At 41.7% G+C, this 13,355-nt stretch overlaps 2 protein-coding genes across 2 annotated transcripts in view; one reads left to right on the top strand and one right to left on the bottom strand.

Annotated features, from left to right (window-relative positions):
- Positions 1 to 1,349, bottom strand: part of foxo1a (forkhead box O1 a) — a 34,229-nt gene extending 32,880 nt beyond the window's left edge. The window contains exon 1 of the mRNA XM_039778055.1: positions 353 to 1,349. Coding sequence (XP_039633989.1) covers positions 353 to 1,015 — 663 coding nt within the window. The 5' untranslated portion in view covers positions 1,016 to 1,349. The remainder of the gene's footprint in view (positions 1 to 352) is intronic.
- Positions 1,350 to 2,677: 1,328 nt separating this feature from the next.
- slc25a15a (solute carrier family 25 member 15a) lies at positions 2,678 to 11,848 on the top strand. The gene is made up of 7 exons (XM_039790994.1): positions 2,678 to 3,181; positions 3,298 to 3,389; positions 4,106 to 4,364; positions 9,217 to 9,357; positions 10,258 to 10,433; positions 10,520 to 10,678; positions 11,520 to 11,848. Exons 2-7 carry the CDS (start codon positions 3,335 to 3,337, stop codon positions 11,639 to 11,641), a joined length of 912 nt encoding a protein of 303 aa, XP_039646928.1. The 5' UTR covers positions 2,678 to 3,181; positions 3,298 to 3,334; the 3' UTR covers positions 11,642 to 11,848.
- Positions 11,849 to 13,355: the final 1,507 nt, after the last annotated feature.

Here is a 13,355-nt window from a genome sequence, read left to right as displayed (position 1 = left end):
ATGATGGAGATTAATAACAAACAACTGGGATCAAAAAGCATTATAAATAGATACAATACACTGACTATTAAACGCTACAGAAAAGCCAGAAATCCCTGGAGGGATATTACAGTGATACCACAGGAGATATAGATATAGAACATAACAGCACAATTAAGTCCCTGTGAACCCACTGGGTTAAGAACCACAGGCACAACAAAACGGCCCACTGCAAAACTTTGTACGAGAACTGGCACAGGCAGCTGCTTTACCAGGCATAATGCTGTAAACTCCCACCACACACACACACACACACACTTACGCGCACTGTATCTCGTGGATAAAAGTACCAAAAAAAGAGGGAAAAACGTACCTTCCAGCCTGCAGAGCTGTTGCTGTCTCCTTTGTCCTTGAAATAAGGCACACTCTTCACCATCCAGTCGTAAATCTGAGAGAGAGTTAGTCGATTCTCAGGAGAACTTTCGATAGCTTTGGTTATGAGGTCTGCATATGACATATTCCCCCATGCGTTTCGCCGGGAGGAGCTGCTCTTCCTCTGGGCAGCGGCGGCAGCTGCGGCCGCGGCCGCCGGGGACGCCGAGCCGACCGGGGAGGAGAGCAGAGGCACCTGCTGCTGCTGCTGCTGCTGCTGCTGCTGCTGCTGCTGCTGGTGCGGGAGTTGCGGGTTCGGGTGCTGCTGATGTTGCTGCTGCTGATGCTGCTGCTGATGTTGCTGATGTTGTTGCTGTGGAGCTTGCTGGTGGACGCAGTTCTCCTGACACTGGAACTCGGTGCACAGGATGACAGGCTTCTGCTCCGCGAAGTCCTCGGTCTCCTCCAGCAGGCTAAGGTTGTTGATGAACTCGTTGCCGGTGGGCTCCTGCTTCACAGACGGCACCGGCGAGGACGTGTTGGAGTCGCCCGGGTTGATAAACTCCGGCCGGGGCAAAGGCCAAGTGCACGACCGGGGCCGCGACAGGGGCTCAAAATCCGGGTCGATTTCAACCAGGTGTGGCTGCTGGGCCGCTTCCGCCATGGTCGAGAGGTGACGGAGCCAAGTGTTACAATGTCATGTAAATGTGACGAATGTCGCCCCTCAGAAGTCGCAACTTCGCCTTTTGAAATGAGAGCGAATACAAGAGAAATCTGTCCGGCAAAATGGTGCTCCGCCTGGGCGCAAAGTCTACACTGAATGTCACATCCCAAACCGGTAAAACTCTAATAAAACAGTTATAAAAAAGTGTGTTTCTAAAAAGACTTTTCCGGTGAAAAAAGTTGCGTGAGTGTCCACAGTGTGTCGACCCACTGGTTAGTTGTTGTTATCCATTCGTAGTGATGTCCCGTGTGCGCCCCGTACAGCCTGTTGACTCTCTGTGTTGTACAGCATTTGAGGATTTACTGGAAGTATCATTTGTCAGCTGACACCGCCCACATTTGATTGACACGAGAAGAGCACCAATGAGAAAGTTGGGTGAAGAAACGGTCCTTGTTTTCATTCTTTCGTCTAGTAAACATCTAATCTGAGGACCAGAACTGTGTTTTCCTCTCTCTCTCTCTCTCTCTTTCTCTCTCTCTCTGATAATATTGCGATCAGCTCACCGGTATTTGATTTCAAATTAAATGTAGCCTAACATTTCACACGTTGCAGAGATTAGTGATTAGGCCATATTACTTTCCCTTAGATCTCTGTGTTTGGATGTATAACACACTGTAGTTTTGTCACACGATGATACACTTGAATTCATGTAAAAAATATCTTCTCATTTCTCATATTTTTGGGTGAATTGTTCATCTGCCATATGTTATTTATGGGAGATGACAACAAGCCATATTTCTCGCAACTTACATTTGAAATTAATACAGCTCCACCCCATACCCCTTATTTTGAGAAGGCTATAACAGTTTCTAAATAAGTTATCCACATAAAAGAATACGCTACTACTACTACTACTACTGCTGCTGCTGCTGCTACAGCCGACACTCACAGCGTATACCAATTCAAAGTATAGAGTTGACAAGGTGTTTACAACACCTACAAACAAATATTAAATGAAACATTCTCAAAACTGAGATAAACAGGGCTACATTAAAAAAAATACTGACAATAACAACTCTGTATAATAAAAAAAACAAAGACTTAAGAATATTTTGATTGGAAGCCTCAGTGTTAATTTAATGCAACCAACCAGTTCTTGTCTTCAGCTGGAGGTGTACTGCTCCTCGGTGCTTTGTCTGACCAGAAGCTGTTTGGGTGTCCTCAGCCATCTATGGACTTTATTGACATCTTGTGGCTTAAGTAGGTATTACAACCAGACACAGCCATTATACCATCTCTTCCGCGTTTGGCTCTCTATTTAGTCCGCGTGACAAAGACTAACGCCACACCAAAACACAAGGTTGATTCTTTATCATCAGTGCTCCATTTTACTCATCAGCTCCTCTGTGCTGTAATTTATCAGCTATCAAATAAAATGTGAAGATATGCAGTGTTACTTTTGTTCCAACCAGACAACAGTGTCAACCAAGTCTGAGTTAAAAAAAAGAAAAATAGAACATGTACAGGAGCCTACTTAGTTTCAAAATAAAATGAATTGCCAAATACATTTCAATTTGAATAATTACTTCAAGCAAAGATAGAGAACGAATATCCAATCAAAAATAATCTCGGCAGTGCCAACAGTCACATGATGTTGGCAGTTTTATTAAAGGCAGGAAGTACCCTATGCCGATTCTACAGTCTAATTATAGCCAACGCCTAATTAACATTCTTTTCATTTCGTGGTTAAAATAAATAGTATCCTGTATTTTTGTGGCTTCCTCCGGATAGCTTGATGCAACTCATTGTGCGCAAAGTGCACACTTTTACGCACGGAAGGAGCGACCTTGCAATCCGCCTATGGATTTCTCAAGACGCAGAGAAAGCGGAAGAACTTTACACTCCCGCAGCACACTCCGGCCATGGGTGAATTCAAAGGACATTTGAACATTGCCATGCGTTCCTGGAAATCTGTGTCTCACTTTGCTCATTAAGATGCTCATATGGCAAAAAGTATTCCGTGGTAGAGTTTAGGTGAGTCTTGCTACTGGAAAAATGTGTAGATTGGAGCTCAATTTGTGCCAACATGGAGCATCGCGCGGACACCCTGTAGTGCAATAAATAAATGTGAGGGAAGCAAAGATTAACAGAGCGAGGAGACCATAGGTGAGCATAAAGTTTGTCCGGATCTTCTCACTGAAATATTGAATTATTCTGCCTTGTATCTGTAGTCTTCGATACCAAGTCTAATGTGACTTTATTGTTCTTTATTTGTTAAATAGCTCAAACTTTCAGATTGACAGCATTTAATAAATCATAATGGCTCCACATCCCGTAATCCAGGCAATCATCGACTTTTCGGCTGGAGCAATAGGTGAGTTAACTATGAATCTGTCTGTCTATCTATCTATCTATCTATCTATCTATCTATCTATCTATCTATCTATCTATCTATCTGTCTATCTATCTATATATCTGTCTGTCTATCTATCAATCTATCTACATAGCGCCCTGAAAATTCAGCAAAAGTTCCTAGAGTATAGCAAGTCAAGCAAAACCTGTTACACGGGTATGAATATGTAAACTCACTGGTTGTGTGGGAATGTCTGAGTCTCAAAGTCGGCAAATCTGCCAAATTCTGCTTTAAATCTTGCGTTATTATAGTTTGAACAGTTTCCCATCTTTTTGGTTTGCCGCACATCTAGGCGGGCCAAAATGTATTGTGAATCTAAATTGATATGCGGGCCTGATCAAAATTTCCCTCGGGGGTTGGTTTTGCCCCGCGGACCTTGAGTTTGACACGTGATCTAGTCCATCCTCAGTGCCTTAAAAAAGTAAAATCTTTTTTTTCATTGATAATTATAATTACAGCACTGAAATCATAGTAAGCTGAATATAACCACTCAAACAAACAGCAGTGAGATTCATGTATTTTTTTTTGATAAACTGCTTAAGGATAAGACATAGCACCCTTTTCCTTCTATTAGGGGTATGAGAACTTTCAATTCCTGGGCTCTGCTTTGGGCACTTCGGCTCTGAGAAGTCGTGACATCAGTTGTATGTAAGAAACCTCTTGAAATCCTTCCTCAGGTGGAACAGCTTGTGTGCTGAGTGGTCAGCCGTTTGACACCACAAAGGTGAAGATGCAGACGTTCCCCACCATGTACCGCGGCTTCATCCACTGCTTTACATCCACCTTCAGGCAGGTGGGACTACGTGGTCTCTACAAAGGCTCGAGCCCGGCCCTAATAGCCAACATCAGTGAGAACGCTGTGCTCTTCTTGAGTTATGGTCTCTGCCAGGATGCCATCCGCTTTGTGTCCAGGATGGATAAAGGAGCAGGTCTCAGGTTTGACATTTTATAGTATTTATTTATCCATTATACAGTAATCTCCATAACTTGCTGTGGCGAGGAGCAACATTTGACATATTAGTATTGTACGACACAACAAATATAGTATGATCCAAGACTGTAGTTCTTTAGCTAGTTTCCAGAGCATCAGTGAGTTTGTCTTGGTCATACGTTTTTCCTGCTAATGACATTTTCAAAGGTTCACATTTCCTCGTCTTGTCCATATTTCCTTCCATGTCCTCCGTGATGTGCTGCTTCCTCTATCCACACTCTGTGCAGTAAAGCATTCCACCATGCACTACTGGGTAATAATTGAGAGATAAATCTCTAACAAAATGAATCCTTTGCTGCACCCTAACATAGAACTCTTTAAACTTGTATCAAATTCAATTCAATTGTATTTATAGTATCAAATCATAGCAAGAGTTATTTCAAGACACTTTACAGATAGAGTAGGTCTAGACCACACTCTATAATTTACAAAGACCCAACAATTCCAGTAATTACCCCAAGAGCAAGCATTTAGTGGGACTGTGTTGAGGAAAAACTCCCTTTTAGGGAGAAACCTGGGACAGACCCAGGCTCTTGGTAGGCGGTGTCTGACGGTGCTGGTTGGGGGTGTGATGAACAGTGGCAATAATAGTCTCAATAAAGATAATGGAACAGTGACTAGAAATAGTAGTCGTAGTAGTTCATGGCGTAGCAGGGCACTGCAGGGCGTTACAGGGCGTAGCAGGGCACTGCAGGGCGTAGCAGGGCGTAGCAGGGCGTAGCAGATCAAACAGGACAAATTAACCTTTAAACTCAATTAATGTTGACTTCACTACAAAGAGCAATGTCCCTTATTGCCATATCTCCAACTGGTTTAGTTGGTTTTCTCTGAGAATCATCTGTAAATAAAAAGATTTTACGTTGTTTTGCATTCAGGATTCTGGTTACGCGCACGCATCAGATTAATTTTTAACAACTCAGAGTTTTTCCCTTCTGAATTTGAGTACACTTGCTAAGATATATTTACTGTAAGAGAAAAGAAGGCTTCAAGAAGAGACCTTTTGAAGCCTTTAAAAAAATAAAAAGGGTATTTTAAAAATGTTTAAAAAAAAAATTGTTTGTTTAATCCGAATGCTAACTTATCCATACTGTAAACAATTATAACAAGTTAAATATTTTACATTGCTGAGATTCAACTGACAAACTGAACAGTGAGCCTGTCGAGAAAAGATAAAACAACGTGATGAGGAACAACATGCTTCCTGTAATTGGATGTAAAAATATTAGATGGGGATGGTGTGTAACCAGCCCCGGAGTCAGTCCCTTGGCATTTAATAAGAAGGTTACCTTGTGCTCTGAAGCCTCAATTCTATCAGATCTGAACCAGAAACCATTGTCCAAGGAAATCAATTTGGGTACATTCATAGGATGCTTCTCTATTTAGTGCACTTCATTTTCAAAGACATGCAGGGCATCTGTGTGTCAGCAGACTACAGCAGAGTAAATGACCCCGTATTTGTGGTTAGGAAGGAATTTATATTAATATTAAGGTTATTTTTGGGGGGCCTTTCTTTATCAGATAGTACAGATAGATAGGAAATGGGGGAGAGAGAGGGGATGACACGCAGCAAAGGGCCGCAGGTTGGATTCAAACCCGGGCCGCTGCCAAGGACTCCATGGGGTGCCCACTCTACTGTGTGAGCTAGAGGTCGCCCCAGGAATGTATGTTTTTATTTAAGAATTTAAATGTCCTGGGTAATCCTAAAGCCTGAGGCTGTCCTCGATTTAAAGAAATTCTTTGGCGACTAACGCTCACATGATTTTGTCGAATAATCGATTAGTTGATTTAATCGACAGATCTGTAAAACTAAGTTTCTCCACAAAGAATCATGCAAAAGCAACACTTGGAAACGTGCGTTTACCAGAGATATGCTCATAGGTTTCTTGGTAATAAGTCATTCAGCATGAAAAATCATAAAAACAACGACTAAAGAAATCTTCGTCGCCACTATGTCTGATATCCAATATTCACCTTCCTTTCTACAGACAGAATGAACCTCTCAAGCCGCGTGTGTGTGTGTGTGTGTGTGTGTGTGTGTGTGTGTGTGTGTGTGTGTGTGTGTGTGTGTGTGTGTGTGTGTGTGTGTGTGTGTGTGTGTGTGTGTGTGTGTGTGTGTGTGTGTGTGTGTGTGTGTGTGTGTGTGTGTGTGTGTGTGTGTGTGTGTGTCCTTTTTGACACAAAGAGAGAAAGGGAGAGACTGGCATCTGGAAGTAATACAGATGATTTACACAGACTGTATTTATTTATGGTTATACTGTCTCGTGGTGCCATTAAAGGGGTGATAGAATGATTATATAGGGTATTTCACACTGTTCCTTAAGGTCTCCTAATGGGGTATGTAACATTGGTTGGGCTGAAAATGGCCTGGTTGATATTTTATTGGCCCTTATGCATCCCTGTGTTTTGGCCCTATTTGTAACAAGAGCTTTTCTTCAAAATATGGTATGCTCATGAATATTTAGATGAGCTGCGTGCTGATTGGTTGAGCGAATCCCCATACACACACATTAGAGACGCGACATAATCTCATATTCCAGACACTGCAATGTTTCATTACCAAATTCACTTATAAGACTTTTTTTTATGCGAGAAATAAACTATATTAAGCTCAAATATGGACCGTTTTATGAAAATTGATGTCTAATTGCAAATTTGGTAAGACGTGTCGGACTTTAGGAGCTCCACACAGTCTGATGAGAAAGCGGCAGCCTGCTGGGCTCCATACTCAGGGCAAAGTCACCCTTTGTGGATTACTGCACTACCAGGGCTCCGCAGAGCTGGGCGGCTGCCGGCATAACTATAATATATTTACAGTTTGAATTTCGTCATGGCACTTATATCACAGCTACCCCAAGGTCTTACAAAGCTAATGTTGTGTCCGATTTCAATTTAAGGCGTTTTTATGAACATGAGGGGTCTTGTTAGGAGGAGCAGCTAGCTAGCTATGTGTCCCATTCAATACAATGGGAAACGATTGCGGCTAGCTAGCTACACTTTCAGCATAACTATAGTATATTTACAGTTTGAATTTCGTCACGCCACTTATATAACATCTACCCCAAGGTCTTATAAAGCTAACCGTTGTGTCCGAATTCAAATTAAGGCATTTTTGTTAACGTCAGGGGTCTTGTTAGGTTAGGAGGACCAGCTAGCTAGCTATAGCTATGTGTCCCATTCAATACAATGAGAACCGATCGTGGCTAGCTAGCTACACTTTCGGCATAACTATATAATAATCCGATTTCAGATTTCAATTGAATGCATTTTTGTGAATTTCAGACGTCTCGTTAGGAGGAGGCTAGCTATAGCGCTCATTGATGGACTCCAGCTCACCGCGGGCTCTATCAATGAGACTCGCGGACAGGAGGCGTTTATTTCCCTGATCGTTTGTTTAAATAACTCAACACACATCCATTATAAGATTAACTGGAACCTGCGGTAAGAGATTGCTGGCGTAACAAGCTCGTTGACCGCGCTCTCCGTCACACACACCGGCCATTTAGCAGGAAGAGGGGAGGGAGTTTAAACATTTTTTTTTTTGTTTAATCCAAATGCTAACTTATCCATACTGTAAACCATTATAACTCTTTTACATTGCTGAGATTCAACTTTTCCATGACAAACTGAACAGTGAGCATCTCAAAAAAAGATAAAACAACGTGACGAGGAACAACATGCTTCCTGTAATTTGATGTAAAAATATCAGATGGGGATGGTGTGTTGCCAGCCCAGGAATCAGTCCTTTGTCATTTAATAAGAAGGTTACCTTGTGCTCTGAAGCCTCAATTCTATCAGATCTGAACCAGAAACCATACTCCAAGGAAATCAATTTGGGTACATTCATAGGATGCTTCTCTATTTAGTGCACTTCATTTTCAAAGACATGCAGGGCATCTGTGTGTCAGCAGACTACAGCAGAGCAAATGACCCCGTATTTGTGGTTAGGAAGGAATTTATATTAATATTAAGGTTATTTTTGGGGGGCTTTTCTTTATCAGATAGTACAGATAGATAGGAAATGGGGGAGAGAGAGGGGATGACACGCAGCAAAGGGCCGCAGGTTGGATTCAAACCCGGGCTGCTGCCAAGGACTCCATGGGGTGCCCACTCTACTGTGTGAGCTAGAGGTCGCCCCAGGAATGTATGTTTTTATTTAAGAATTTAAATGTCCTGGGTAATCCTAATGCCTGAGGCTGTCCTCAATTAAAGAAATTCTTTGGCGACTAACACACATGATTTTGTTGAATAATCGATTAGTTGATTTAATCGACAGATCTGTAAAACTAAGTTTCTCCACAAAGAATCGTGCAAAAGCAACACTTTAAATCTTGCATTTACTAGAGATATGCTCATAGGTTTCTTGGAAATAAGTCATTCAGCATGAAAAATCATAAAAACAACTAAAGAAATCTTCATTGACTAAGACCAAAATGACCGATTAGTCGATTAATTGACTAAGAGTGGGCGGCCCTGCTAAAGACTGAGGTAGGTAAACTTCCTGAGCAAAGCAAGTCCTGTAACAAGTTGAAGATTCCGTTTTTTGTGTAAGCACTGAATGAAGCTCAAGTGTTCGTTTAAGCGTAGTCAATGAGGGAAGTTGAAGTATCAGATGTAGTTCAAGCTGAGAGAAATTGAATTTCTCAGTTGATGTGCAGTGGCGCCCCCCAGAAACTTTACATAGGGGTTGTCAGATGAGGCAGCTGAAAACGTAATGTGAAATCCACAAAAAAAAAACTTAAAAAAACCCCCAACTTATTATTAATTTCTTCTATTGTACTTCTTTTCATTGCTCATCAGTGATATTCAGAAGGCATCCGCAGGGTCTTTAGCATCCATCTTCTCCTCCATGGCGATATGCCCCACCGAGCTGGTGAAATGTCGCCTGCAGGCCATGCACGAAATGGAAGCATCTGGCAGGATCGCAAGCGGACAGAGAAGGTTAGTGTGACCAAAAAGAGAATGTAGGGCTGTGCAATTTATCAAATTTTAATCGCAATTACGATTTTGGCTCATAACGATCAATTATTTTGATTAAGTAAATTCTCTTGTGTTCTGAATGGAAAAAAAATAAAAATAAATTCAAACGGGAAAAGCATGAAGGTAAATTTCACTGTTCAAGGTGTTTTCACTGTTGATTTGTTTAACTGTTTCACAGTTTTTTTTTTACTTTAAATAAATGTAACATCGTTCCAAAAGTCAATGAGTAATCGTGCTAAATAACAACCCGGTTCACGGCAGTTCGTGAAATGGTCACGTTATTTTTAATCTATTGGTTTGTGTACACGGACACGTTTGTCGTTTTTTTCATGGTGGTCAGCACGTAATGGGAAGCATCTATACGGAGGTTGGGTTTAGGAAAAGAAGTACGGGGAAAGGACACGTCACATGCCGGGACACGATCCGCGGTCTCTGGGGGACGCGCAACAACAACGGGACAGTTGGGTTTAGGAAACGAAGAACGGGGAAAGGAAAGGTCCCACGCGGGTCACGATCCCCGGTCTCCGGGGTGAAAGTCCTGTGTTGTTTGACCCATCCACCACCCCAACCAACGCCCCTATGCAGATTTTTGGCATTTCATACTACTCGCTAACATAGTCATGCTGTGATAATGAAAGATGCTTCCCATACATTAGTTTAAAAAACGTCATGACCACCACAAAAAAACGAGATAAATGTTATGAATCAATAGATTAAATAACGTGACCATTTGACGAACTGCCGTGAGACTGGGTTGTAAATAATCACCATTTCAATATTGACCAAAATAATGTGTAATAACATGTTCAGTTTCAGTATCATTTTATACACTTTTGACTGTGTTTTGTGGTTTGACTTCAGCACAGTGTGGGCCGTAGTGAAGACAGTGTTGAAGACAGACGGCCCCCTGGGTTTCTACCAAGGCCTGACATCCACCATGGTGAGGGAGATACCAGGTTACTTCTGCTTCTTTGGAGCCTATGAAATGTGTCGGTCTAAATTTGCGCAGCACATGGGCACGGACAAGGACAGCATAGGTATGGTTATATCGTTTTATGTACGTATTATGTATGTACACTTGGTTCTGTGATCTGCACCCACACAATCATTTTGGTCCTTGCAGGTGTTCTTCCACTCATGTTCAGCGGTGGATTTGGGGGTGCTTGTCTGTGGTTGATAGTCTATCCCATAGACTGTGTGAAGTCCAGGATCCAGGTGTACTCTCTAGCTGGGAGGCAAGAGGGCTTCATGAAGACCTTCAAGGGCATCATACGCTCTGAAGGTAAGATTTGAACGTGCATTTTACCAGATGAAAATGATAACTTTTTGCCTGTTGTTGTCTTCTCAAATAATAATAATAATAATAATAAATTGAATTTATATAGCGCTTTTCAAAGACTCAAAGTCGCTTAAATGCTTCTAAAGTTTCTACATCCAGACCATATTTGCGACAACAGAGGAACACAACTGACTGGTTTACACCACATGACCATACAATCATAGTTTGAAAGACAGCAACTGTATAATTTGGCTTTTTGGGAGTAACCTTGGTTCAGTAGAGAACAGTGCTGATGCAAACACACGCTTACTGTCTACACTTGTCCCTCCCATTCAGTTCATAACCACTTTAGACATTCATTTAGTGCGTAACTTTTTGACTTTGAAAGTCTGTGTAAACAGGCAAACACCTTAAACCTCCTATTGAAAAGTACAAAACTAGCCCTTATTGGGTTAATAGGGGAGCTACAAATTTAAAGGTCTCATATTTTGCTCATTTTGAGGTTTATACTTACATCTGTTTCGGCCCTTTCTACCTTTATAAAGTATAGTTGTGACATTACAACCATACGGAAGTCCTAATGGCTTGATTAAAGGCACAGCTCCTAAATATAGGCTTTGTGCATTTCTCTGTGGATTTGAGCCTTTTGATACTTTCACAATATTTATAAAGCTCCCTGACCTGCTTTATAATAAAAAAAAGACATGGAAATCTCTTTTCACAATATTGGACCTTTAAGACTTTGAAAAACTGAATGCTGGTCTTACTGTGATGCAAAGTGTGAATGCATCTTGTTGCTTATAACTAACCCTAACCACCTGTGGGGATCTCTCTTGTTCCACAGGGTTCACTGCTCTGTACTCGGGCCTGACTCCTACCATGATACGCACCTTCCCTGCCAATGGAGCCCTCTTCCTGGCTTATGAGGTCAGCCGCAAGTTCATGATGAAGACAGCTGGTGAATGATGTGGAGGATCTTTACAACTGAAGAAAGTATGGTGCCGAAACACTGCCTTGTCCCCTTGTATTTTTAAAATGAGATGACCAAACGTTTTTATTGTGTCCTGTTTGATTATGAGCTAAATGATTTTTATTTTTATTTTTCTGTTGCTTTGACTCTACTGCCCCCTGTGAGGAATGTGTAAATTTAATTAAAACCATTACACCCTCTGACGCTGAGAGGATTGTCATAACTGTGGAGGAGGTCAGGGGTACTTTCCAGCGCAACAACCCAAAGAAGGCATTAGGGCCTGACCACAGCAGTGCACATATACTAAAATCTGTTGCCTGGGAATTAGCACCCTGTGTGCCAATCCATCTTTCAGTTGACACACACACCATCCCTTTAGCGTGGAAAACATCTCACATTAGGCCCCTCTCCAAAAAACAATGTCCCAAAGAATATAATGATTTTGGGGTTTCTTTGCATTTCACTGCCAGAACGGTAGGGGGGTGTGTGGTTTCCGGAGGGTCAATTGCCAAACTCCATCATTTCCTACGAAATAAAGAGACACAGTTTATGTTATGTTAGCAAGCACAACTGCCCACAAAGTACTGCTTGCCGGCGAAGTCCTAATTTCAAAATGTTACTGACACATAGACACTTTACAAACAGATAACCCCGTCATTGTAACCAAAATACAGTATGTCTGAGTTTATTTGCAAAGCTTACGTCCGTGAACTAGCATGTTGCTACTCCCCACAGTAGGCTGCTTGAAACACACCAACTATCAACACACAGGACCAGTTGACCAATCACAGTCCTTGCGGTCTGTGTCGCCTCGATACAAAGTTAAAAGTTTTTGGAGGTGTACGTCGAGCTACGGCCGAGGGCTCGGAGAGGGGTTCGCGTCGATGCAGAAGCATAAAACAGCCTTAATGTTGGAGTACCCCAGGGCTGTATTAGCTCCCCTGTGTTGTTCACTTTATATACCTCCGACTGCACCACTAGTTTGCCAAACCAGTTTCTGTTCAAATACTCAGATGACTCCACTCTATTGACCCTGTCTACCCAATTTGATGACCCTACACTGTACCAGGGCAACGTGGACTGGTTAGTTGAGTGGTGTGATAAAAACACTCTCATTATTAACACTGTGAAGACAGAGGAAATTATCTTTGGAAAACCCCCCGAATTGTCAACTGCCCCCAGTGATGATTCACAATTCAGTAATCAGTCAAGTCCCAGTCTACAAATATCTGGCCGTCATATAGAATTTATCAAAAAAATACAACTGTGTTTATTTTCTCCGTAGATTGAGATCCTTTGGAGCTAGTAGCCAAACAATTTCTTTGTTTTTCACATCAGTAATTCCGAGTATCATGCTCTATTGTAGCACTGCTTGGCTGAGTAGCCTATCAGTTCAAAATAAAGCAAAGCTATTTGATCAAATAAAAATGTGTTCATAGATTATAGGACACTCCTTTCAGGAACCTCACAATAATAGTATGCTCAGACTGGCCAGGAACATTTCAAATGACTCCTCACATGTTTTTCACAGTGAATATCAGCTTCTGCCTTCAAACAGACACTTTAGAGTTCATTATTTCAATCGCAACAGACTTAAAAACTCTTTCATACATCAATCTATCCTATTGTTAAACCAGCTACATTAAATCCAGTGCAGTATTTATTCAGGGTTATAAGTCTCCAAGACCTTGTCTGTGTGTATGTTCATGT

This window comes from Perca fluviatilis, chromosome 2 (assembly GCF_010015445.1).
Source record: "Perca fluviatilis chromosome 2, GENO_Pfluv_1.0, whole genome shotgun sequence".
In the NCBI taxonomy this organism is placed as follows: Eukaryota; Metazoa; Chordata; class Actinopteri; order Perciformes; family Percidae; genus Perca; species Perca fluviatilis.
This window is presented reverse-complemented; position numbering and strand designations above follow the sequence as displayed.